Source organism: Buteo buteo, chromosome 18 (genome assembly GCF_964188355.1).
Source record: "Buteo buteo chromosome 18, bButBut1.hap1.1, whole genome shotgun sequence".
Lineage (NCBI taxonomy): Eukaryota > Metazoa > Chordata > Aves > Accipitriformes > Accipitridae > Buteo > Buteo buteo.
Window position 1 is genome coordinate 2,381,243 of NC_134188.1, and position 25,155 is coordinate 2,406,397.

At 40.1% G+C, this 25,155-nt stretch overlaps 1 protein-coding gene across 2 annotated transcripts in view; it reads right to left on the minus strand.

Moving 5' to 3' along the window:
• The window catches only part of NBEA (neurobeachin), a 510,817-nt gene extending 492,768 nt beyond the window's left edge, over positions 1 to 18,049 (minus strand). For both annotated transcript variants that reach the window (XM_075050577.1, XM_075050576.1), the window contains exon 1: positions 17,403 to 18,049. In XM_075050577.1, the coding sequence (XP_074906678.1) occupies positions 17,403 to 17,669 (267 nt within the window). In that variant the 5' untranslated portion in view covers positions 17,670 to 18,049. The remainder of the gene's footprint in view (positions 1 to 17,402) is intronic.
• Positions 18,050 to 25,155: the final 7,106 nt, after the last annotated feature.

The window sequence follows — 25,155 nt, forward strand, 5'->3', positions numbered from 1 at the left end:
TTAAAGAAATGGAAAAAAACCCCAAACAAACAATAAAGTCATCCCACGATTCTGAAACTGATTTTTCATTGTTCTTCATGAAAAGTAGTTCAGTAAAGTTAATGTATGCACATCAAGGATTTTTAGGGAAAGAAGTATTTTGCTAAAATACTCCAGCCAGAAGAAATACTTCACACTTCAAATATTGTGAACATTATTGGAAAAGTATATTTTTATTTTAAGGAATGCAGAGCTAGAAATATATGCATATTTTTCATTTTAAATCCATTTAAAAAAAACCCAAAACCAATTAGCCCAAAATCCTGTAAGAATAGGCATAGCTTTGATGTTCACGAAAATTTAGTATAGGAAAATGTAATCTGTTTACTCAGGATAAAAGACTGTAGTAGCCCTACTTTCATTCAATAAGTAAAGATACTCACTTTGAAGAATGATTTAAAACAAGAATTTTGGAAAAAATACAATAATTTTAGCTGCAGATAAGCTGCAATAGTGAAGATATGTAAGCTGAAGGGAGAACATATGCAAATCTAATCAAATAGGCCTACAAAAGAGGAAAAAAAAAAAAGCCAAAACCAGCAGACTGAAAGCTTGCATCAGATCCTTGGTTTCTGTTTCCTTTGCTAACAACACCTACACAATACTCCACAAATACAGTCACTGAAATGCATCTTCAATACTTGTCCTCCATGACAATTCAATTTTTACTTAATTTGAAAGTAAAGCCGTAACCCACTGTTTGACATCACTTATGACAAGGATTACAGTGAACTTTGCTATTGCAGATCAAAAGAAGACTTTAAAAATGTAGTCATATTTAAATAGTGAAGACGGTAAAGTATTAAAAAAGTGAATCTTTAAGTACATTAATTCAAATTTCCATTCTGAAGAAAGTAAAGTCCAACCAATTGAACAATGACAAAGAAAGCATTGGCCAATATGTCTAAAACAAATAGTGCCTCACTAAACAGATTATATCCCTTTTTTTTATCCAGTTTTATCTGCTTACTTAGGGCAGACATGTAGCTTTTTAAATTACTTTATTACTGTAAACAGCTCTGTAGAGCCCCTTTATCTCAAAGGAGCAAATTTTATTCACCTGTAAGTAATGTGTCACCAACACAACCAACCAAGAAGAGCCATGAGGCCACTCTGTTGAGGACAAAAGGACTGTCCAAGTCCAATAAAGCCACATTTTTTAAACAAGCAACCTTTAACATTTTTGAAAGGAAAATAAAAACAAATCCTTTTACGTATAACAACAAAAAAAAGCATAGTATTTAGAAGATATCGGATTTTTAGATCTGCACATGTTCCATCATGCCCTCCCCCAAAGCCCACACTGGAATACATGCTTTCTCAGTTTTGACTACCACTAATAAGAGGCCTTCCATTCTAAATTGTTCTGTGAGTCATGATTTAACATTCTGTAACTGATCCAAGGATTTTTTTTTCTGATTTTAACCAGCCTTCATAGTTCATCTTTAAGGCTTCAGAATCCTGTGATTCAAAGCTGGGTAACAACATCTATATTAACATTTTTTCATGCTGCAGAAGTGCCTCCAAATCCTTATATTTATAATTTACTGAGGCATTCCATTTTCTTTAATTTTTGCCATGAATTTTTAAACAAGAAAAGATGATCCAACCGAACAATGTGTGTGCAGCTCAATGGCAGTTTGCAAGTAAACGTGCCAGACATCTGGGAATGTCTTAACTGGCCCTGTACAAGGAAAAAAGGAAGGGTTCTGCAATTTTAAAAGTACACAAAATTAAACAATGTTAATCTCACCTACACAAAGAAAATCTTATGTAAGCATCCATGGCATAACTACCAAATACAGATAAAGACAATCATATGGTTCCAGGTAGAACACACACACACTGGTCTCTGGCAGTCAACCAAAACAGAAAATACTATGACAGTGATAAGGAGTTCAAACTTGGCCCTGATCATTTCTTCTAAGAAAAATTAGAAAAACCTTCCAGCCTTCCAGTTAAAAAAGAAGAAATCTCACAGTAACTGTGCCATGGCAGTATGATGCTTAACTAAAAACTAGTTGGTTGCACTTTGAACATACCCAGAACTGACATAAACTTCGGAAGTTACTGTTCATTTGTTACATTTAAATTGTAACCTACCATTCAAACGCCATAACAAATAAATTACAGTTTTCTCCTACACAAGAGAGTTTTAAATAGCAGTAGCTGTCTGATAGACTTGAAAATGAAAACATTTAATTTCCTCTTTATACACACTTAATTATAATATTCCAGGCCAGGGTAAAACATCTCAACCACTATGAACTTTCCACAAGAACAGTTACAGACTTCCCTCTGTTCAGCGAGAGACTTAAAAAGCACGATGTAGCTGTGAGATACGAATCCTACAAGACCCAAGTTCCGAGCCTCTGTGTGAAAGCTGGGCATGCATTGCCAGTGTGTGTCACACAAGGGGTGCTCGTTAGTAGGAAATAATCCCTAGATGTATAAGGAAGAGCTATAGAGCACGAAATGTAAGCACTTTCATCCACATCACACTGAAGTAGAGTGTGGGATTAGTGACAAAACTTTAATGCAAGCTGTTTATTGGTAACACTGTCCTGCAAGAAGTCTCTAAATAGCTTCACGTGTACGAAGAGAGCCATCAGCAATCTGCGTGAGAGGACAAGCCGATTCCTCTCTGTCAAACAAGACTTTCCAGAGGCGGCAGCGGAGCTGCTGAAGGGCTGGACGCCACTGCCAGTTCTTTTAACTAACCAGTCAGAATCTACTGGTGTATCAGAAACGCCAATGTATCTAGGACAGCCAGTAAGCATAACTAAACCTTGTTCATCACTGCAAAGTACCAATCGCAGTTTTTTAATTATACCTCACTACTGCAAACATCAATGCAATGAAGAAAGTCCACACGTTTCAAAAGCTGAAAAACAGCTGTTTGTTGAAATACAGAGAAATGAACAGTACTGTGTACGTCCATCAATCTCTGCATAAAACTGTAATTCTGCTTACAACTATAAACAAAAATATTTAACCCCAGGTTTTCTGTACCTCTTTGAGAACTGTATTTCAAAATGTTTCCATCATTTAAAAAAACCCTATCTTTCTGTGGTGGGTTGAACTTGGCTGGACACCAGGTGCTCACCAAGCCACCCTATCACTCCCCTCCTCAGCTGGACAGGGGAGAGAAAATATAACAAAAGACTTGTGGCTTGAGATAAGGACAGGGAGATTAGTCAGCAATTACCGTCATGGGCAAAACAGACTTGACTCAGGGAAATAAATTATTTTATCACCAATCAAATCAGAGTAGGGTAATAAGAAAATAAAACTAAATCTTAAAACACCTTCTCCCCACCCCTCCCTCCTTCCCGGCTCAACTACACTCCCGATTTTCTCTACCTCGTCCCCGCAGCGGCGCAGGGGGACGGGGAATGGGGGTCGGGGTCAGTTCATCACACATTGTCTCTGCCGCTCCTTCGTCCTCAGGGGGAGGACTCCTCACTCGTCCCCTGCTCCACCATGAGTCCTTTCCATGGGCTGCAGTCCTTCAGGCACAGCCTGCTCCAGTGTGGGTCCCCCACGGGGCCACAGGTCCTGCCAGGAGCCTGCTCCAGCGTGGGCTTCCCACGGGGTCACAGCCTCGTTTGGGCATCCCCCTGCTCCGGCGTGGGGTCCTCCCCGGGCTGCAGGTGGAGATCTGCTCCCCCGTGGACCTCCCTGGGCTGCAGGGGGACAGCCTGCCTCACCGTGGTCTTCCCCACGGGCTGCAGGGGAATCTCTGCTCTGGCGCCTGGAGCATCTCCTCCCCTCCTTCTGCACTGACCTGGGGGTCTGCACAAAGATTTGTTTCTCTCACGTATTCTCACTCCTCTTTCTGCCTGCAGTTTCTGTTGCGCAGCAGGTTTTTCCCCCCCTTCTTAAATCTGTTCTCCCAGCGGCACTACCACCGTCGCTGATGGGCTCAGCCTCGGCCAGCGGTGGGTCCAACTCGGAGCCGGCTGGCATTGGCTCTGTCAGACACGGGGGAAGCTTCTAGCGGCTTCTCACAGAAGCCACCCCTGTAGCTCACCCCCCTGCCCCCAAACCTTGCCACACAAACCTAATACACTCTCTGAGACCAGGACTATATCACTCCAATCCCCCAAACCCCAACACCTTCAAAACCTGAGCATTATCACAGACATTGTCCCCACAAAGCATCATAATATAGTTTTCTGTATGACATTTTACTCCCCAAAGATCAGTCTGATTACTTAAAGTATTTTTCCTCTACAGCTTATTTTGATGCCTATAACAATAAAAGACTTCAGGCAAGTCTTTATTTTCAGTCACAGTACAAACCTATTGTCCTAGAACGGTTACTCTTAATTTACAAATATATGAGAAGAAAAAAAATGTTGAAAAAAATTCTTCAAAATATTACTACAGAAACTGAACGCAGATTAAGAAGGAGGAAGCTACTTACCATACAGCAGTACCAAAATGTATTAACAATTACTGCTAAATGCTACTTTTCTCAATAACTCTCTTGGCTGTATTAATTTTTAATAATGCCTCAGTAGCCTTTCATTATAGTGTTTTAAAGATCTCATTTTGCTACACTAAGTATAGACTATTTGGTTGGATTTCAATTTTCTAAATAAACAGAAATGCCAACAAGTTTTTCTTAAGTCAGGATTTGTTTTTAGACCACAAACAATTCCTTCCTACCTCCCAGAAAATCTTCAGGATTTCTTAAAGGAATTTTAAATCAAAATTCACATTGGCTGCACTGTCAGCTGCAGCTTGTACTATGAAGTATGTGGTCTCCTCAACAGCTCATACTCTACAAAATGTAAACATAAGGAAATTTTTAAACCCACGATTTTTCAAAAACTCATGCAGCAAAAACATACATATCCAGTTCAGATGCACTGCTTAAGGAAAAAACCCCAACCCTCATCGTCAAAAATGCCACACACCCCGAAAAGCTCTAGTATCTATAAGGGGCTGGGGGAAACACAACACTTGAAGAGATGGTAATATAGAAAGACATAACATGACCATGGACGCAGTTCAGAAAACTGAATCCCTATGTTCGCAGGCTGGCACCCGTTTAGTTCAGGTTGCTTAACCAGCTTCCTTACTGAGGAAGTCCTAAAATCTACTCTAACTCCACAAGAAGCATATGAGAGAGGAGTTTTGAAATAATAATTTAAACAAGGTGCTCCTAAGATTCCTCTGACCTCCAGAAAGGACTTAGATTATATCAACACTTCAAATTTCTTATGTCTTTTTCTGCACATCTGGATAGTATCAGGTTTTGGTACAAGACACATCTAGGACTGATCTCAGCCAGAAGAAAATACATTATATGCACTGCTTTCTTTTCAGGGTGAAGTAAGTTTTGGCTAAAACAGAGCTCAACCGACTTAAAGTTGAAAAGCCAGTTATGTCATAACTAGTGCAGGAGAAGAGCTCAATTACAAGTATTTTCAGCCATTCTAACTTCATAGGACAGGCTAGAACCACAAACCAAAGCTGTGATAAATGATCCAAGAGCTTAAATCTGGACTACAAAAAAAAAAAAAAAAGTATTTTGTATTTACACTCTGAAACCTCTTAACCGCTTTAAGTTTAGTTTTAAGAGAAGGATTTCTTACTTAAAAAATTCAACACTTAAAGCATTTTGAAGCCCACATGTGGGCTTAGACTGGTATTAACAGATGGTGGGAAATCCCTCAGACACCTCAAAAAATTAATAAAACATCATATAACAAGTCATTTCAAGGTCTCTGTAAATCCAGGCGGACATTGCTTCACTGAGAGAAGATAACCTGTTGTACTCAGGATTTTCCAATCATACCATTAAGAGGTTTTTTTAAATGTAAATCTTCCTTTCAGCGGTATCTTCTCTTAATAGCTAAACTTTACCTAAACAATTAACTTAATTTGGGGGGGGGGCTGATACTTTTAAGAACAGAGTCAACTGGAGAAGTACTCGCTTTGACAGTCTAAAAAGTATCAGCTTACATGGTTTCGCTTCATTCATTTGAAACTTCTGCTTACCCCTTTCTCATCCTTCCTTTTGACTGTTGCTTATAGTTACACCAAAGGCTCTTAATACATGTTTTACATCTATTTGCATTAGTTTGAGCTGTTGGGTTCCTGAAAAAGTGAAAGCTTGCTCAGTAAACTACGCCTTCAAGTGAGAAAAAGGACTACAGGCTTGAAAACTATTTTTTTTAACTGAACCAGGACATGCAACAGAGCAAGTAGATCCAAATTTGTTCTTAAATGGAATTTAATCACTTTTTATTAGGAAAAAAAAAATCACATAAGCTACTTTACTATTGTTAATTTTCTCTTGTTATAAAACTCATTTATACTAGTAATAAGGGAAATCATGACATCTGTGAGAACTGGGAATAAGTGAGCACTACCTTTAAAATGTCAAATACTGTACTGTATCTACTGTCAAAGACTGACTCCTTCTCAGTGACTAAGCCTACACATTGTTCCAGTTACAATGTGTTTATTATTGTACATTAGAAGTTACTTTGAATGAAAGAATTTTCTTTGCATGAAACATGAACTATAAAAATTGTTACACAATCACCTTTGATTAATATATTACAGTTTCTAAGTTACATATAGTTAGATGCACATAAAGTACTATCGAACATTTAATCTATAAATATCAGACTATATATAAAGTCATGAATCTATTCAACAAACTCAATGCAGAACTTCAACAGCTTTGGCCCTATACTGATTGTTAGGGGTTTGGTTTTTTTCCTTGTCATATCAAGCATCTGTAACTTTGAAGACTATGTTAATAGCTCTTCTAGTTTAATTTCAATTCACGCTAATTTTTTGAAGAAGGTAGTATTTATAGCATATGTTAAGAGCCACAAAGTTTCATTAACTCAGCATTAAGCCATTACTATTGTCTTCATACATTTTCAGCAGAATATCAAATGTAGCTACATTTTATATTTCTGAAATCCAAGAATTAAAGCTTACCTACAACCATAACTGTGATTTGCAGAAGTGACAGATACTCTTGGGTTTGTGTGTTTCATCCAAGGCTATCTATTAACAAGCACGCACAACAGATGAAAAGCAAACACTCACTGCTGTGGCTCACAGAGGTCTGTTTTCTTTCTTGGCTGCATGTGGTGCAAATTGTCCTTTGCTGGGTTAGGCGTAGCAATATTGACTGGATTATTTGTGGTAGATATTGCAGCTCATACTGTGAGATGAGGAAAAGGGTTGCTATAATTAAAAGGCTTCCTGGACTCCACCTCCCACTTTTTGGAAAGGAAGCACTGTTATCTACACAAGGAGAATAAACATCTAAATGTGCGAGTGATTAAGGGATTGGAACATCTGACATATAAAGAAAGAGAGAGAGAAAGAGCTGAAGAGAGCTGGGATTATTTAGCCTTAAGTGGAGAAGGTTTGAAGAGACCTTATAGATGTGTATGTGTATTTGTAGGTGGGGTAGGGTGGGCAGGGAGTAGAGACAAGGGAGCCAGACTCTTCTCAATGACACTCAGTGACAGGACAAGTAGCAACAGGCACAGGAAACTCCACTTACACCTAACTAAGAACTCGACATGGGAGTCTCCATCCTTAGAAGTATTCAAAACCCAGCCAGACAAGGCCCTGAGCAACTTGCTCTAGTTGACCCTGCTTTGAGCATGGATTTTCGTCTAGAGACCTCCAGAGGTTCCTTCCATCCTCAACTGTTCTACAATTCTTTGAAATTTCTGTGATTCTGCTAGTTTATGAAAGTGCTCTGACAATGAAGTTTCAGGAGGATGCTGTAGTGTTAGTGCCAAAGAGAAGAACAGAGAGGCAAGATCATTAATATGATTTTGATGAGAGAAAAAAAAAAAAAAAAAAAAAAGAAGTGCTGCATATGAGCCCAGGACGGTATGTTAAACCTTCTTTACAGATGGACTCAATTCACTTCAGCCTTGGATAGTAGATGCAACTCTAGCAGGGTCTCCTTATAAGTATGTTTCTGCATTCACATAATGCTCTCTAACATATCAAAAGATGCAATGGAGGCTGCAACATTTCCATGAGGAACAGAGTGGATGAGAAAGTCTTTCAAATCACCTAAAAGCTGCATAAAACAAACCACACAAAAACCAGAAGACTTCTGCAGGTTGTTTGGACATATACATGCCATAGTGAAGACGCAGAAGAAGCAGCAATGAAGATTTTTGGAACTCCAGAGACTAAAACATGGGGCAGAGGCTCCACAAATATCTTTAGGGAAAAAGAATTAGAAGGATGAAATAGCCCCTACCTCCTGAGCATCTTGCTTGGAAGACCTTATTCAGTCCAATGCAGTCTTACACAAAAGTGTCCATAAGTTTCAGCTATTTGGCATAGGAATATTAACAGCCAAGTAGCCATCAGTCACAGATATGACTCACAAATATCACACATATTGCCATTTACCAAAACAGATAACGTATTTCACTGGAGTAACAGAAGGAAAAGAGGGGGTGCTGACATTAATTTTTTGACAATTTTATGTCAGCGAACTTTTTGCTCATGGAGGAACATATTGAGGCAAACAATCCCATTGGATGTGTAAACACTGAGTTTACAATGATGGCTTTTGTTGGAGCTCTCAATCTCAAAAGAAAACAGCAAAAGTCACCAGCCATGAAAGTATAACACAACACTTAGTAAGGTTCTTTACCTCCTTCCTCTTTCTATAACTTAACATAGCCACAATGCAGCTTTCAGAGGACTCTTGATAAGTTTCATTTATTAAGATAAAAATTATGATTTGAAGAGGGATAAAGCTGCTGCTTTCTTCCTACAAAATTGGCTTTTTCTTCTCATTTCAGGAAGCAGCTCTTGGCCCATTCTCTCAACATTCCAATTCCTGCAATTAAACAGCTGCAGCTAATGCCCTTCTGCAAAGATGCTGAATCCCCCAGTCCACTCTCCAGACCACTGGGAAGCTCATTCTCCCTGCATAACATCCTCAGATATACTAGTTCACATTTGCTCACTACACAATTGGAGGTGACTAAACTCTGTGGCTACATTCTGATGTATATGTCCTATTGGAAGGGGCAGACGGCTTTCCCATTCTACTAGCTATAAAACATAAATTCAACTTTAAGCAAGAATGCTCCCTGATTTCAAAGTAATTTTGGGTTGTTTTTTTAATTGAATGTTCTTAACACTCAAAGTGACATAGGAAGATTTTTAGCTCACAATTAAATCAAGACACATTGCTGAAGAGTAAGAGTAAACTCTGATCAGTCAGGCATGAGCAATCCAAGAGAGGGCTTGGCTTCAGTCAGTTCATTACTAGCTTGAATGTGTATTTCGTGGTTACTATTCTATATTTAATGAAAGCATATCTTATTTTTTTCTATAATTCTGAAGTAGGAGTCTTTGTTTCAGTGTTTGTACAGGCTCCTTTGTGAATCAAAGGACATGTTGTTTCCAAATTCATATTTGTGTTTATAAATATTCAAAACATTATCTTTTTACAAAACAAAGAGCAAAAAAAGAAAAAACCTGTTACAGTGGCTCTTAAAGCAGGCAAAAGCCAATAAAAGTTAGAAAATCTTATGTAATTGAGTATTTGTCACAGAATATGAAGACTTAAAAGGCAAAAAAAAAGTGAGATCACGTGAAACTGATTACAATGCCATATTGCTGGTACTGGAGTTAGTTTAGAAGGCTCTACTCAGAGAATGATTATTTGCATCCTTCTGTCTACACTGTCCCAGTAGCACAAAAGCCATCAGGTACCAAAAAGCATGATATGAATAACAATTTCACTTTTAAGTGAATATCTTGCCCTATCTCACTTTCAGCTAATTCCAAAACCTAATACCTATTTTGCATAGTTAAGAAAGGCTTCCAACTGTAAACAAAAGGGCAGTGAAAGATCATTTTCCAAATATAGAAGTCAAGCATTTGTAAGCTGTTGAATAGCATGAGCAGTATTCACATTTATGCAAGCTTTCAGTGAATTGTTATGTTGGAACAATTTCACTGATGCAACCCAATTTTAAATTAAAGCAGGGTAGTCACATTACAGGGTTGCATTAATATAAATGAATCGACATCACTGGTATAAATCTCAGTAACACCAGAACTACTTAGACTTACTTATTTACTGAAGATTATTATTTTCTATGTACTTCAAAAGTAGAACAAACTCTAAACCACAAAAATTACCAGAATGCAAATTTTAGCAGAGAGTCAGTAGGTTGATCACAAGTTGAAGTGCTTCTCTACTGGAAATAACAGATAATCTTTCCATTAGAGATGAATGTCATTAACAATCTTCCTAAATTGGGAGTTATGAAACTGTAGTTCAAACAGCTGAAATCCATCATAATCCTATAGCTGAAACAGGTATTTCTATCAATTATGGAAGCAATATGTGACTCTCCACAAATAACCCCCCCTTCTTTTTTTTTAATTGTTCATTATCTTTATGCTGAATATTATTTATTGCATATTGTATCATTCACAGTACATCCAAGCCAAACCTTTGCAAGACAGAAGTGGGAGGTAGATCATCAAATTCAAAACTGATATTTCAAGCGATTTGCTGCCTCCGATTATAAAAGCAAGTTCTACATTTGATTCAGACTTAAAGGAAGCTTGAGTTCTGTCTATGCAAGAATTAATAAAACTCCACAAAGGGGTATTTCCAAAAATATCAATGGTAATTAAGGATCAAATTCAATAATTAAATAAATGGAACTTCTTTCAACATAAACACGCACTACTACACTGACCCTTTGGCCACCAGGCACATACAAGATATAAACTAATGAGATAGCTGCAATGATACTGTTCTGTGTAAATACTACAAAATGTGTTGCTCTCCCGTTACTACAGCAAGTTGATTTGAAATTGCAGATTTATCATGACAGGCTAAGATAGAAAAACAAAAAAGTGCAGTATTAAGTAATGAACAGGTAAGATTAAGAGATGATTTAAAATAGCTTGGATAGCTAATTAACACAGCTGTGTTAATACCATGCACAGTATTTATCAGGATATAAAAGTCTCAGTTTTGCTACTAACCCAATCACAGATTTCATTCCACTTTGACTAAATTCAATATGGCGTGAAAGGGGAACAAACGCTTCAGTAGGAATTCAGAGATGATTATGCAGTTTTTGGGTGTTGGATTCTGGTTTGGGTTTTTTTTAAGGATGTAATATAGACAGTGATTCATATATTTTAAAAGTATGAACAGAGACACAGAAAAGCATTAACATGAAAGAAAAAACTGCACCACAGCCTCCTAAGCATCAACCTCGTGAATGTAATAAGCCATGCACCTTGACTTCTACCCCTTTGAGTACTCATCTGAAAGTCAAGGTGCCAGGGGGGTGGGGAGGGAAAAAATATAGAGGGGACAGAAGGATTAGTGTATAACTGATTACACAGCTAAATGCTTAGTCCTGTAAAACACATGGTTTAAACGGGGAATCAGGTCACAATTTTGTAAGAACAGCATCTTGATCAAGAAAGGTGATAACCTTTTGCTTGATGAAAAGGGATAAAACATAGGTAGGGTCTCAGGTGGGAGTAGGGGGAAAGGCCAAAGATCAGAGGTGTTTTATTAATACCAGTCTCACATCTTTATTACTTCAATGTGGCAAAAATAATAAAAAAAAACATTTAGGCATTCACCTCCCTTATAATCCATGAACTGAATCCTGTAAAGACAAGTAAAATGTAAAACTAAGAGGAAAATAGCTGTTTGGAGTTAAGCGGTAAGGAATACTCGGTAAAATCAGTCATGGTGAGCGTATCAAGAAGTTATCACCTATAGAAATGTATCAGTCCATCATACCAGAACCACAGCAGATTCCAAGCCACCTGCTGAGATATCACTAGTGCTTCATGACTGATAAAAGTTTTGAAAACAACTTCCCACCCATAAACACCTACTGTCAAAGATTAGATAAAAAAGCCAACAGCAATCAGTTATACTAAAAGAAATTAAGTGAACATTCAGTCATTCAAAGATTTTCTGTAACCAAAACTAAGTTTTCCATGAGAGTATTAGATAATGACAACAGCTGTAGTACTCTTAAGTAGCTGCCCATGGAATGCTATTACAAACTCTTGCAGTGGATACTCTTTCATATGGCTCTGGTAGCTTCTACAGTAACATCCAGACATAGCTTAGTACAGAGATAAATGAGCAGGATAAAAAGGGACCAGCGGGACAGACAGCAACTTGGACAAGCACTGCCACCTCCGGTTAAGTATCACCTAAAACAAAACACACACATTAAAAAACAAACAAACAAACAAAAACCAAACAAAAAACCCAAAACAACTTCAGAATTCCCCCAAACTTCACTTTTTTGAATAACACCATCTATCAGCAGAGAATTACATTACAAAAATGGGAAGTCTTCCGCCAAGAAAACGGAGTCAGATTCTCAAGCCTGTAAAGCTAGTTCCACAAGAAAAACAGAAGTCACATGATGGAGGCCACAGTTCACGAGGCCCACGGTTTCTCAGAGTACGACAGCATCTAACAAACAAATGGGATTCTTCCTCCCCACACAAGAGTAGAACTGTGCCCACAGGATGTTGCAGCAACCAAAACTGTAAATAGATTCAAAGAACTCAAATATCAAAAGCCAACTTTAGCTTATGACGACCCTTAACCAATGTTTGAAGAAAAAGTACCAACAAAGTTAAAAAAATAAAAATCTTCCTTACATATGCCTCCCTTCACATTTTTCCTTATGACCACTACTACGGAAAGCCTGTAGGGCAACAAGGATCTCTCACGTAATCCAACCCATTCGCTCTGGAGCTGCAAAGGCCACTCCTACAAGTACACAATGTGACAGAGCACTAAAAAATGGCTTGCCTCTTGTGATGGGTGACTAAAACTGAAGTAGGACGGAACAGCCAAGAAAATGAGAAGAGCTAGGCAGAAGCGTGGGCTGTAGTCAACAAGAACAGCAAGAGACTTTTTGAACTATGCCTGGTGTTTGACCTACTTCTTGTAAGCACTCTCTAGCCTGACAAAACATATATAAAAGCTTTCCAGATTGCACAAGGAGAAACCTGGTCAGCTACACCTGGATCAGACTGAAATCTGTTCAAATCTGCATCACATCACCTGTTCAAGATGCATAGGCAAAACGAGCAGCATGTGTCAGCACCAGTCACAATTTTTTAGTACCAGTCAGCTTCCTGTTCACCTTTCTTATTTCACACTGCTGTAGAATCAGCACTACAAAACTCAAAATCAAAAATTCTAGGAAATTCAAACTGGAACAGAGAAAGCTTTCCAAAAGCTACAAAACAATGCAATTCACGTAGTCATGTTTGATGAAAGCTGGCCAGACAAGAGACAGTTCAAAATATACACTGAAGGAAAAATTCCCAAGACCATCAAAATACTGGAAAAGCAGAGAATTAAGGAAGCAAGCCAGTAAAAATAATGAAAGGAAAGGCCATTCAAGATATATTATAGAAGAACTAATTAAAGCCACGTGTGGAACTAGGAGATAAGTGAAACAAAAATGCACTTGAAGTAGAAGAATACAGGTGGACAGACTGACCCATTTCCACCTTAATATTGTATTTGCTGATGTACGTCATGCAGAACTTTATTTTAAGCATCAGTCTAACACATATCATAAGTACAAAAGGGTATCAAGAAGCAAAGGAACTATGGACAATAACAACAAGAAGCACATCTATCATAGCAATAACAACATCCCTGACAGTACCCGAAGAAAACTAATAGAGCTGTTCAAAGGGGAAAGGCCTCCTCATCAATAGAAGCATGGAATTGGTGTCAAAATCTCCCCAAAGAGAAATCACTAAGAGCAATTAGAGGATTATGTTGTTTGCAAGGAAAGCCTTTTCCAGTTTGGTGCTTTGCAGTACACAAGGGTCAGCAAACACACATCTCAAAGAGAGCATGCTGGACCTGGGAATTCACATTAAACCCATGGACCAAAATCAAAATACTCCCCATCACAGAATAATGCATGAGGCATGATGAGGAGTTCTCTCCTACTTCCAGAAATGTAAAAAGAATACAATATTCTATAAAATCATTCTAGAATAGCCTTCAGCTCGTAGACTCTTAACAACTTCTGACCTTCACAGTATTAACACTAGCAGGTTTTTTTAAGGATACGTTTAAGTAGTTCACAGGCATTGGCATATAAAGGGCTGAACCCTCTCTCCATTATGTCTTCCACTGTAATGTTAAACAATGAAAAATAACACAAGCAATACTAGAAACTCTAGCAAGTGATACTTCATTATACAAATTCACCGGTATAACAGAACTTTGAACACGCAGTAAGTTCAGAGGAAAAAAAAGTGCCACTGAGAAAAAGAAAAGCATCAAGAGAAACAACTAATCCCATAAACAGCGTAGGCGATCCCAAAAACAAAATACTGTCTGAGCTGAAAGTCAACTGTTAAAATTTGGCAAAGCTGAAAATCCAACAACATATCAGACATGGAAAAAGATTTTCAGCACTGCATAAGAAGCACTTCATCACCTCACAGATAAAATAAATCACTGTGTCCATCAACATCAGAAGGTGCCACATGAAGTCTGAAATGCAGTAACAGAGACCATAGTGTGGGGCCACCAAAACTATCATTTAAAGGTAAAAACTGTCCAAGATAAACCCTAAGAGGAAAACTTAACAAGGAAGAAGACTGAGCATATCCATGACAAGGGCAAGCCAAACCAAAGTTTCGTCTCAAACATTTGCTGCTGCTTCCACACAGATGCAGGAAGAATGAATAGACTTACTTAAGCTTTACACAGAAGACAGCAGTAATCTCAGGTAAGAAAATAAAATTTAAAGAAAGTATCTCAATCTTTAACTTCTGATTCTCTCCGATAATAAAAGAAGTCTCAGCTATGCAGCATTCCGATATTAAAAAGCTACTACCAAATGTCTTATAGATATAGTACAGGCTATATTTCTCTCAGAGACTTAACGTATCAACTGACATATCAAATTGAGATCAGGTCTTTAAGCACTGTCCACTCATTATCACCCTTGCACCAAAAGTTATTCAGAAATAGTAAAGGTAAGGGCTGAAGAAAAAAAAAAAGAAACAGCCCACAAAAATCTCTCCACCCCCAAAGAATGCTTCTAAAATACAAGATGGCATTTTATTTAGAGTTGCCATTAAAATCCTTACTACCAAATCAGATAACGTTTAGTAGTTGGGGGATATGCCATCAGCTTTACTTTGTACCTGCCATATTCACTATGTTTGTTTCACATGGAAGTAAATTAAGTTTGAAACATACAAGCCTAAGTTTGAGACATTCACTGCCCTGAGAAGAAAAAGATTAGCAGACACAATGTAACCTCTCTCTGCTGTGGGAATACTGACTATTGTATACTAGAGTCCATCTGTTAAGTAATGACTGATCCAGAATGCATCGCTACTGCAGCAGATTCCCAAGCAGTTTCACATTCATATACGTCCCCCGATGCCAAGAGCACTGTTAAAGACTCTTGCCTTTATTTTTAAATATAAGCATAGTTTTCAGCAAGAGGAACTAATCAGTAGGTAGATCTTGTAGGCAAGCACTGTAACAAGCACTGCATGTCCTCCACACAAATACCAAAACACATTCTAACCTCCCCCGCCAAAGACAAGCCAATGTTAGTCCAGTTGCTGATGCGCTAACAGCCAGAATTAAAATAAGCTTAAATATCAGTAAGAAGAATGAAAGAAGAAAGAAAACCAGAAAAGGATTAAACATCTTTGTATCTGTCATGATCTATACAAATCCAGTTAATAAGTGCATGTCATTCCCTTATTTCGAGTGCTACTTTTAAAGGAATGGGTAATAATCCAATAAAGTTATGATCACTTGTACCACACTTGTACAAAAAAAAAATATTTACAAATCATGTTTCAGTTAAGTGTCAAACAGCTTGTAGAAAGGAGTGGGAAATATACCAGATTACTGTTTTGACACATTCACAGAACTATTAGGGTTTTAACCCTGTGTGTTCAGATAAGCCATAAATATTAAAATGATCTGACCAAACCATGTCTTTCCCTGCGTGCTGCAGCTTTTCCATTCAGTCTGTGCTAGGTCAAATGCAAATAACTGTCAAACAGAAGAATACATCCTTTCAAAGTGTTTGAAACAAAATATATTCCTTGCATGACTTTGTTTAAAATGAGTGGAGGTTGAAAGCATTAAACTCATTTGAAACAAAGGCAGTTTCAATTAATTGCCATTCAGTTTTGAGCAGTCATTTTTCTATCCTATTTCCTATGCAAAAATTTAGGATATTTCATTGACTGAACTGCTTCAAAAGCTTTGCTGCAGCAAATCTTGCATTCAGGAGCAGCACCAAATTGCACATAATTGAAAGTGATTCATTTTTAGATCCACTCGTTTGGCTTCTGTAGGTTCCTCAGGCTTTGGTGTAGGTAGCGCAAAAACATTAAGTCATACAGTCCTGCAGTAACTCTTTCACTCCATGAAGTGAGCAGATGACTAAGGAGCTACATTTTAGCGTCTTCGCCTTGTTTCAAGCTATTTACCAGCACACAATAGTATTTTGCAACCCGCAGACCTTAAACAAAATTAGCAACAGCACTTACTTTGCAGACAAGAATGTGTTTTGGAAAGCATAGCGGATTATTAAGACGTGAGCAACCCAATACAATACTGCAATACAACTAACTCTTTATTACAGATATTAAAGCGTATTAAACCCTTGCAAAAATCTCCCTCCTCCCCCTGCCTCTAGATAAAATACTCCACTAGCTCTGAGCTAACAGGGTTAAACCCTTTGCACGTTTCAGCCACTAAGACAAGACACCAGCTCAGGCTGTTTTTGATGTTTTTCAGTGAAAAAGACATACTACATTCACACCACTCTTCTTCAAGCGAGGAAGCTATGGGGTTATAGGGCAGCGTCCAGAACCCGAAATCGCAAATTACTTAATCTCCTTATTTTTCACACATGTGAATTCCACACGCTCCACTTCTGCGGGAAGCGGCCGAGGGGGGAGGCACTGGGAAGGGGAAGAGTGGCCTGCCTGGACTCGGCAGGGTCCTGCGTGGAGTTTGGGGAGCGCCGAGGGGGGCTTCTGTCACAGGCACGACGAGGAGAAGGGCAGGTCGCGGTATCGCCGAGGAGAGAGAGGGGGACGAGAGGAGTTTGGGGATGAAAGATGGTTGGAAAAGGGCCGTACGTGTAGCGGGGACACGGGGGCTGGGAAAATGAAGGTCCTTTTCGGGTCGCCGAGGGGCAGGGGGGGAGCGGGGAGCAGCCCCGGGAGGAGGTGGGCTGCTCGGGCCGGTGCCCGGGGACCCTCTTGCCCGCCGGGGCGTCACCGGGACGGGGTGCCGGGCCGCTTACCAGGTTCAGCACCGTCTCCACGATGTCCCGGTTGCTGACCTCCCCGACCTGGATGAGTCCGATGAGGACGGCGAATTTCATCCGGATATTGCGGATCGGCACCGACGGGTTAATCATCCCCGCGGGGAGCACGACGGACCCGGAGCCCGACGCCCTCAGCTCCCCCATCACCGCGACGCCGCCGCCGCCGCCTCCACCGCCGGCCCCGACGGAGATGAGTCCCGCGGGCTGCGGGTCCGGCCCCGACACCGGCTTCTCGCTCGCCATTTACCCCCCGCCGTTAACCGGCACCTGCCGCCGCCGCCTCCTCCCCGCCCGGCCGGGCCGAGCCGCGCATCCACCGCAGTCGCAGCCGGCGGGGCCGCAGGGAGCCGGCCCGAGGCGCAGGCACCGTCCCAGGAGCCGCTCCTCTATAATGAGGGATTATTATGGGCGCCGATGCCCCGTTAGCCGAAAGCTGCCTCAACCGGCGCCGCCTTCCCCGCCGCCGTGGCGGGAGAAGCGGAGCGACGCCGAGCTCGGCCCGGCCCGGCCCGGCCCGGCCCGGGGGAAGGCGAACGGCGCTCGGAGCCGAACGGGCGGCGCGAACGATCGCGGCTGCCGCTGTTGTTGTGGAGCCGAAACCGCCGCCGCTCACGCCGCCATGTTGCCGCCCCCTGCCTGCGGTAGCCGTTAAGGCGCCTGCGCCGAGCCCGGCGAGGGGAGTGGCCGGGCCGGGCCTGGCCCCCCCACCTCGCCCCGGTTCTCCCCCCCCTCCCCTCAGCCGGCCGGGAGACAGGTGAGCAGGTGCACGGGAGCGTGAAGGGGGCCGCGCCTGAGGCGCGGAGCCGCCTCCCCCCCCCCCTCCCCGGGGTACCTCACGCCTCCCGCCCGCCCGCCTGGCCGCGGGGAGATTCTTACGCAACGCCGCCTGAAGTGACAGGGCCGGCGCCCGCCCCCGGCCCGGGGCCCGGCCTCGCCCCGCCGCCTCAGGGCGCCCCTTGGCGGGAGGGGCGGGCTGGCGGCCGCTGTCAGCCGCAGGCCTCCGTGGCGGGGAGGTGCTCCCCTTTTTCTCGCCTGGTGAGGGACCCTGGGCTGTCCCCCACCACCACCCCCCGGCCCTGTAGGGCTCCTCGGCAGGCTGCCGGCTTTGCGAGCCTCTGTGGTTCTCGGCACGCTGTTGCGTGAGGAAAAGTGTCAGGGTAGGGAGGTCTCGGGGTGGATTTTTTTCGCGACTTCGGTCTTAGCGAGCGGTCGGGCTTGAGGGAGGGTTGTGCGTGGGCTTCTGAGCCCCGCGGGCGTGGGGAGGGATAGGGGAGACCCTGGGGTCTGCCGGCCTGAGAGCTCCTGGGCTGCTTCTTCCAGGAGAGGGGTGTTATTCCGGAGTTCTGGTTCTTGGTGGTGGTGCTGCATGCAGAGGTGTCTGGTCGGCAGCAGTTTTACCAAGCGCCTTGGTTTCAGTGATGCCTCGTGGCAATGAGCATTTTTTTCAAGCCTCTCCGGTGTTATATCCGAGAAACAGAAGTACCTCTGGTGTTCTGAGGAGGCTCAAATAATTCACGTGGTTTTTTGAATAAAGTTGTGTATAGTTGCTCTACGTGTGCTGGAGATAATCCATCCCTGCTCAAAACCGTGTTCTGTCTTGGCTTTGTAGTGACTGTCATCACAAAGTTGAATTTGCAACAAATCTTGTCCCTTGAGTCTCAGAATACCATTCATCCTGTCTCTTCTGTAACCCCAAATTCGGGAATTAGGCTGGATTGACGGTCTGCCTTGTATCCAGCTTTAGATAATAAACTTCATAAACACAATGAATCAGCAGGACTCAATCACTACATCCTCCAGGACTGCAGAAGCTGGTCTAAGCTCCACCAAGAGAAGAAAGAGAAGACCTCAGGTCTGTACTGTGAGATGCACTAGCTCTTGTAGATACAGTATGTTACATTTACTTGTTTGCAAGGTGCTCGACAGTGTGCATAGCCTAGATGCATAGACATGACTAAAACAGTGGTTAGCTGGGAATCACAGAACCAACATTATTTCAGAAAGCTGCAAAGATGGGGAGATAACCCAAAAGAGCAATTATGGGACATAAGAAAGCACAAAGTTCTCTTGGAAGGAAATTCCTTTACAATTTGCCACCATCCACGAGCAACCTTGTATGACTCCAAGTAAAGGTATACTTTAATTTTGTATACTCATGGAGGGGCCACAGGTTCCATACCCACTAGCCCCATAGCAGAACTAGCAAAACTGAATACACATGCACTGAACTGCTTTAGTACAGAGTGAGCCCATCTTAGTTTAATCCCCCAGAGAAGGGTATTCCAGTGAAGTAACCAGGCAGACTTTCAACTCTACTGGGTGAGAAGCTCTTGTATATCACAGGGTGAGTTCTAGGCACAATAACTTCCAGCTAGTTGATAACAATGAGCTGATGAAGTAGTGTGTTTCAAATTGTGCTTGTTGTTTCTATCCTTGCCTGAAGTAAGTCCTGTTCCAGAAGCTTTTAAAAACATTCTCTGAAAAAACTAGGCAAAAATCCTTTACTTGGAAATGTCAGTGAGAGATCCTATTGTTTCACTTTGCCCCATTTCCCCTAAAAACAAACAAACAAACAAAGCCAACCCAAAAGGTAAAACTTTTGACTATGTAGGAACATTAAATTACTGTTCCAGTCTACAAACCAAACAATTATGCAAATGTTCAAGTTAGGCTGCCCAAAACTGTTCATCTTGATTTCAGAAAGGAATATTTCACATTCTTAATGATCCTATCTGGCAGCCAGGTAACCTCTTTTGGATGTCCTCAAGCTTGGGTAAACATAAGTTATTTAATTATACATGTAAATGTTTTTGAAAATTCAAGAATACATGACCTTTTTTGCAAAACTGAAACTTAAGTCTAGAATGCTGTAACACTCACTAAAAATTGTAATACCTTTAGGAACTAACACCCAACAGTTCTGCTCTTTATTATTCCCATATCCACATCTATGTGGTGAGGCATGTTGCTACAAATACTATGGTTGGCTGGTAGGTTGACCAGTTTTCTTGTTCCAATTCATCGCGTGGCTGCTGCCTGTTAAATGGGTAGAGAGCTAAGTTATAATTGCTTTTCTATGGGTAGGTATATTAATTTGGATCTCTATCCACTTACTGACTTTTACAAATCCGAAAATAACTTTGTAACTTTGACATCCGTTGTTAAATTTGCTTAAAATTTGTCAATGACTTGTTCGTTTTTGTGGTGGAACAGATGGACCAATAGCACAACCACATAAACTACCTTTCTGTAGAGAAGTGGGACAACAGAATACAGTTTGATACGTTCTATTGTCCATTCTATACTTCATACTACTATTCATGGAAGACTCACGTGATTCACACATGTACCCAAATGCTGGGGTAATTCTTGACTACAGCTGTTCCATATACAACTATCAATGCATTCCTCCACATTGAATTTCTGATAAAGTTGCAATCATGAGTTTGTTTAGAAGTTGTATTTGTGAAATCCTTCATTATATAATTTCCAGCTTAGGACTTGAACTGGCTGACTGTCATTTCCCCTGCTGAAATCACATAATATACTATACGTGGTATAGGGATAAAACTTATTAAAAGAAGGTGAATTCCCAACATTATGTTTAATAGGAGATACTTCCTTTAGTTCGTAAACTCATATTTGGTTTTACAAATAAATTTTTACAAAATCACGTTCTCTTTGTTTTTATAAGCTGGAACACTGTTAAGAAGTAGCTGTCTTCTCTAATCAACAGTGTTTGTTTTTGATAAGCAAACTTCCATTGAGGTGAGCCATTCATCAACTCATGTGAACATTATTGTAGCACTGGCATTCTGAAAGAACAGCAAATTTGTAACACTAATCTCAGCCCTGTCGTAATTGCAGCTCTGGTGTTCATTTGCTTCCATTTTAACACCTCATCAGATTGAAAATTAAAATAAGAGTACATATACTAGAAATGCTACAGAACGTGATTCATTTCTTTTCTATAAAAATAATGTTTGTCCCATCTCCTTGATATTGACATATTCGGTACAAAGACTGTGAATTCGTCAGTGGCAATTTCATTCATGAGGTGGCTAGTTGGGTCCCAGTCCGGTAAGGTGTTCTGCATTAGCAAATCCCGATATTTGCATAATTATAACCATTTTCAGTTCAGCTTGCAAGATCAGTCATTGACACAGGCCCAGACTAGGTGTGGCAGGAGACACTACGTATGGAGGGGTGCTATGCACTCCTTTATTCTTCACAAAGATAAGACCGATGCCAGCATCTGATCTCGTCCCTTTCTGTGCCTTTCACAACACTTGCTCCCCACTGAAATGAGAGAAAGCAATGCCTTTGCTCCCAGAGTATTCTCATTGCTTCACCTGTGATAGATGATGGGGGGTTTCTTTTATGATATTCTTCACATTTTCTCAGCATACATTCTCCATAAAAGCCAGAAGATGGTCTCAAATATAATTGCGAAAACCAAAGGAAAAGACATGTATCCATGTTCCTATGCTTGCAACAAACAGATGGGGGAGAAAATAAAACTAAGAAACAATTGTTTAAAGTTTTAGCTCGATTTTTATTTCAGTTGTAAAATAGATTGTAGCAATACTACTTTATTTTGGGGGGTAAAAACATTATGTAGTCATTCAACTGAGAAAGCTTGAAAAAACATGTTTTAGAAGACACAGTCTTGGCTACAAATAATGGAACAACTTAAGTGAATAGGGACTGCTTTGTACAGGCATATATTTACACTAAATCTTAGCAAAAAAAATTTTTTTTAATAGTGAAATGACATAGATCAGGACTGACCAAGTTTGAAAGAGTTAGAGAATTTTTATTTATCTGCCACAGTGGCATCAAACTACTGCTTGCTTTACCATGTCCATATGAGGACTCCTGTTGTGTTTAATTAGACTATTCTCATGAGTAAGGATAATGTGATTTGTTCCTGTGCCAGGCTCAGGAAGTGCTATTAGCTCCTTTCTCGTGAAAACCAGGATTTCTTATAAGTTTAAAATAAAAAGCTAGGAAATACAAACTGAAAGGCCATCGCACCATCTAAACTTACCCTGCTGTGCATATGTATTGCACCAAATAGTTCCATTCACTGTTTTTAAACTTCCACACGACAGGGTGCATTAAAGCAGAAGTAAAAAAAACCTGAAGTCGGAATTTTCTTGCCACTCTAACTGTAAATGATTTCTATCTGCTTTTTCTATAATTCCTTTTCTTTAGTCTTGAAAGAGAAAAGACATGAAAAAAAAATACCTTGTATGTATTTCCAGAGGCAAGTTTTGTTATACCCTGTGCAATTTTAGAAACACTGTAACAGGCCTTCCAAGAGAGATTATAAACATTTCAATCACAGTGAAGCAGATGAAGCCAGTATGACTTCACTAAGTTATTTTGATTTTTATTGCAATAGGTTATCCAAGTAATTCAGTTGTAATTTAAAAAAGATGTAGTTAATATCTATATGAAATTTATATTATTCAAAATGAAATTTCTCTCTGCTTTTTACACTCTCAGCAGTAAAAATAAAATAGACGTTATGTTTGTTCTCATGGTTGTAAATACTACTGGGAAGAATTCATTAAATGTAAGCTTTTAGAATAAAAAGAGGTAATAGTCTGAGAAGTAGTTAAACACTAACCAGCTCCACTTAAAATATAACTCTTACTTTTAAATGAAAATATGTATTCAATTTGTCATTTTTTTTTCTTAATTGTTTTCATTATGGTATAATCATTGTAAAAGATGCATAAATGTAAATAGCAGGATTCATGATATTACGGAAAACATACAGTACAATTTGTTATGGTAATGCATAGCTCTTATGTTCTTTGCTGTGAAAGGGTTTATTCTGTGATTGATTCACAAATCTTGCTTTAAAACCATGAATGTGAGCTGCGTAATCAATTCAGCTGTTTTATTCTCATCTTTTTTTATTTTTTACAAACTTAACCATGAGACCCTTTTCAGTACTGAAATGAATACAGTAATTTTTAATATTGAAGTTATTATTAGGTCAATTATTATGAAGGACAATTATTAATATTGACCTCTTTGTTGGTTCTCTCCATAACTGATTTTTCATTTCATCGTTATTGATATCTTGTCACCTTGATCTGTAGATGCTTCAGTCTATATTGTTGGCTCTTGCACAGTGGGAATTTGGTAACATGAGGACCCACATACATAAAGATCTATTTTCTAGACAACAGTAAGGATCTTAAGAAAAATCAGGTTAGTCTCTCCTCTCCCTATATTCCCTACTCCATTTGCATACAGTGTGCCGAGCTGCCAGCTAACTTTAAGAATTTTCCTCTGACATTCCACAGTGTGGCCAATTCACAAAGAAATCAGCCCATACTGCCATTGTTAGTCCAAGATGCTTTTTACAACTAGATTTCCACCAAGATGCTTTTTACAACTAGATTTCCATGTGCTGTTTTTAGCAAAACAAAATATTTTCTTATAAATTCCAAACTCTAATTAGGTTTGAAAACATGCAGCTCTTCTAGAATTAATTCAGGTGTCTTAAAAAGGATACAACAAGCAAGCATTGTTTTAAGTTCCATATATATGAGCTGAATTATTGTTACTTCTGACATTTTTCTTTTAATGTGTTTCTAGACAGTAACTTATGATGGAAATTAACTTTTGGTGGAAACATTCTCTGCAATAATACAACAAACTAATCATTGCTATTATACATGTCTATTTGTTGAAGAAAAAGACCTGATTCATTGGCAAATGATGTTTTTTTTATATGCTTCTGCACATTTATACTTCAGCTACTTGGAGCCAAATAAATGCTTAGACAGAAAGGATGCTGGTCACACACTTTGTCTATATACCGCAGTATGACCAACAACAGGGGACAAAAAGGGTTGCAAGCTCTCATATCTCATTAGAAGCATTTTCCCAAACACATACCATTAAATTATAAATTTAAGGACTTAACATTTGTAATACAGCAAGGAATAGAGATCAATGGAAGGTTTAAAATTGATAGGCTAGTTTACGTCAACAAACTATGTGTGTTTGATAGCCTAATTTTGTTATCAGGGAACACTCAACATTTTACCGAAATACCATTGATATTATCAGCAGGCACCTACAGTAACTATGAGTATTATTTGACATTATTTCCCACTCTAGTCAGCACTTGTTTTCCTACTCTACTCAGTGCTTGCCAGGCTGCACCTGGAGTACTGTGTCCAGTTTTGGCCCTCACAATTCCAGAAACGTGTGGACAGACTGGAGAGGGTCCAAAGGAGGGCCACAAAGATGACCAAAGGGCTGGAGAACCTGCCCTATGAAGAAAGATTGAAAGAATTAGGTCTTTTCTCCATAGAGAAAAGAAGGCTCGGGGAGGGGGGGGGCCTCATCACAGTTTTCCAGTACTTAAAGGACAGCTACAAAGAGGATGGAGACTCCATCTTCACAAGGAGCCACATGGAGAAGACAAGGGGCAGTGGGTACAAGTTGCACTGGGAGAGTCGACATAGGAAAGAAATTTTTTACAGTAAGAACAATCATTCATTGGAACAACCTCCCCCAGATGTGCTAGAGTCCCCATCACTGGAGTTTTTCAAGATGAGACTGGGGGGGGATGCTAGGCTCTCTTTCCCATGAAAGGTTGGACCAGATGATCTTTGGAGGTCCCTTCCAACCTGGGCTGTTCTTTGATTCAATGATTCTATGATTATCTTCTAAATTATATATTTAGCTATTATATCTG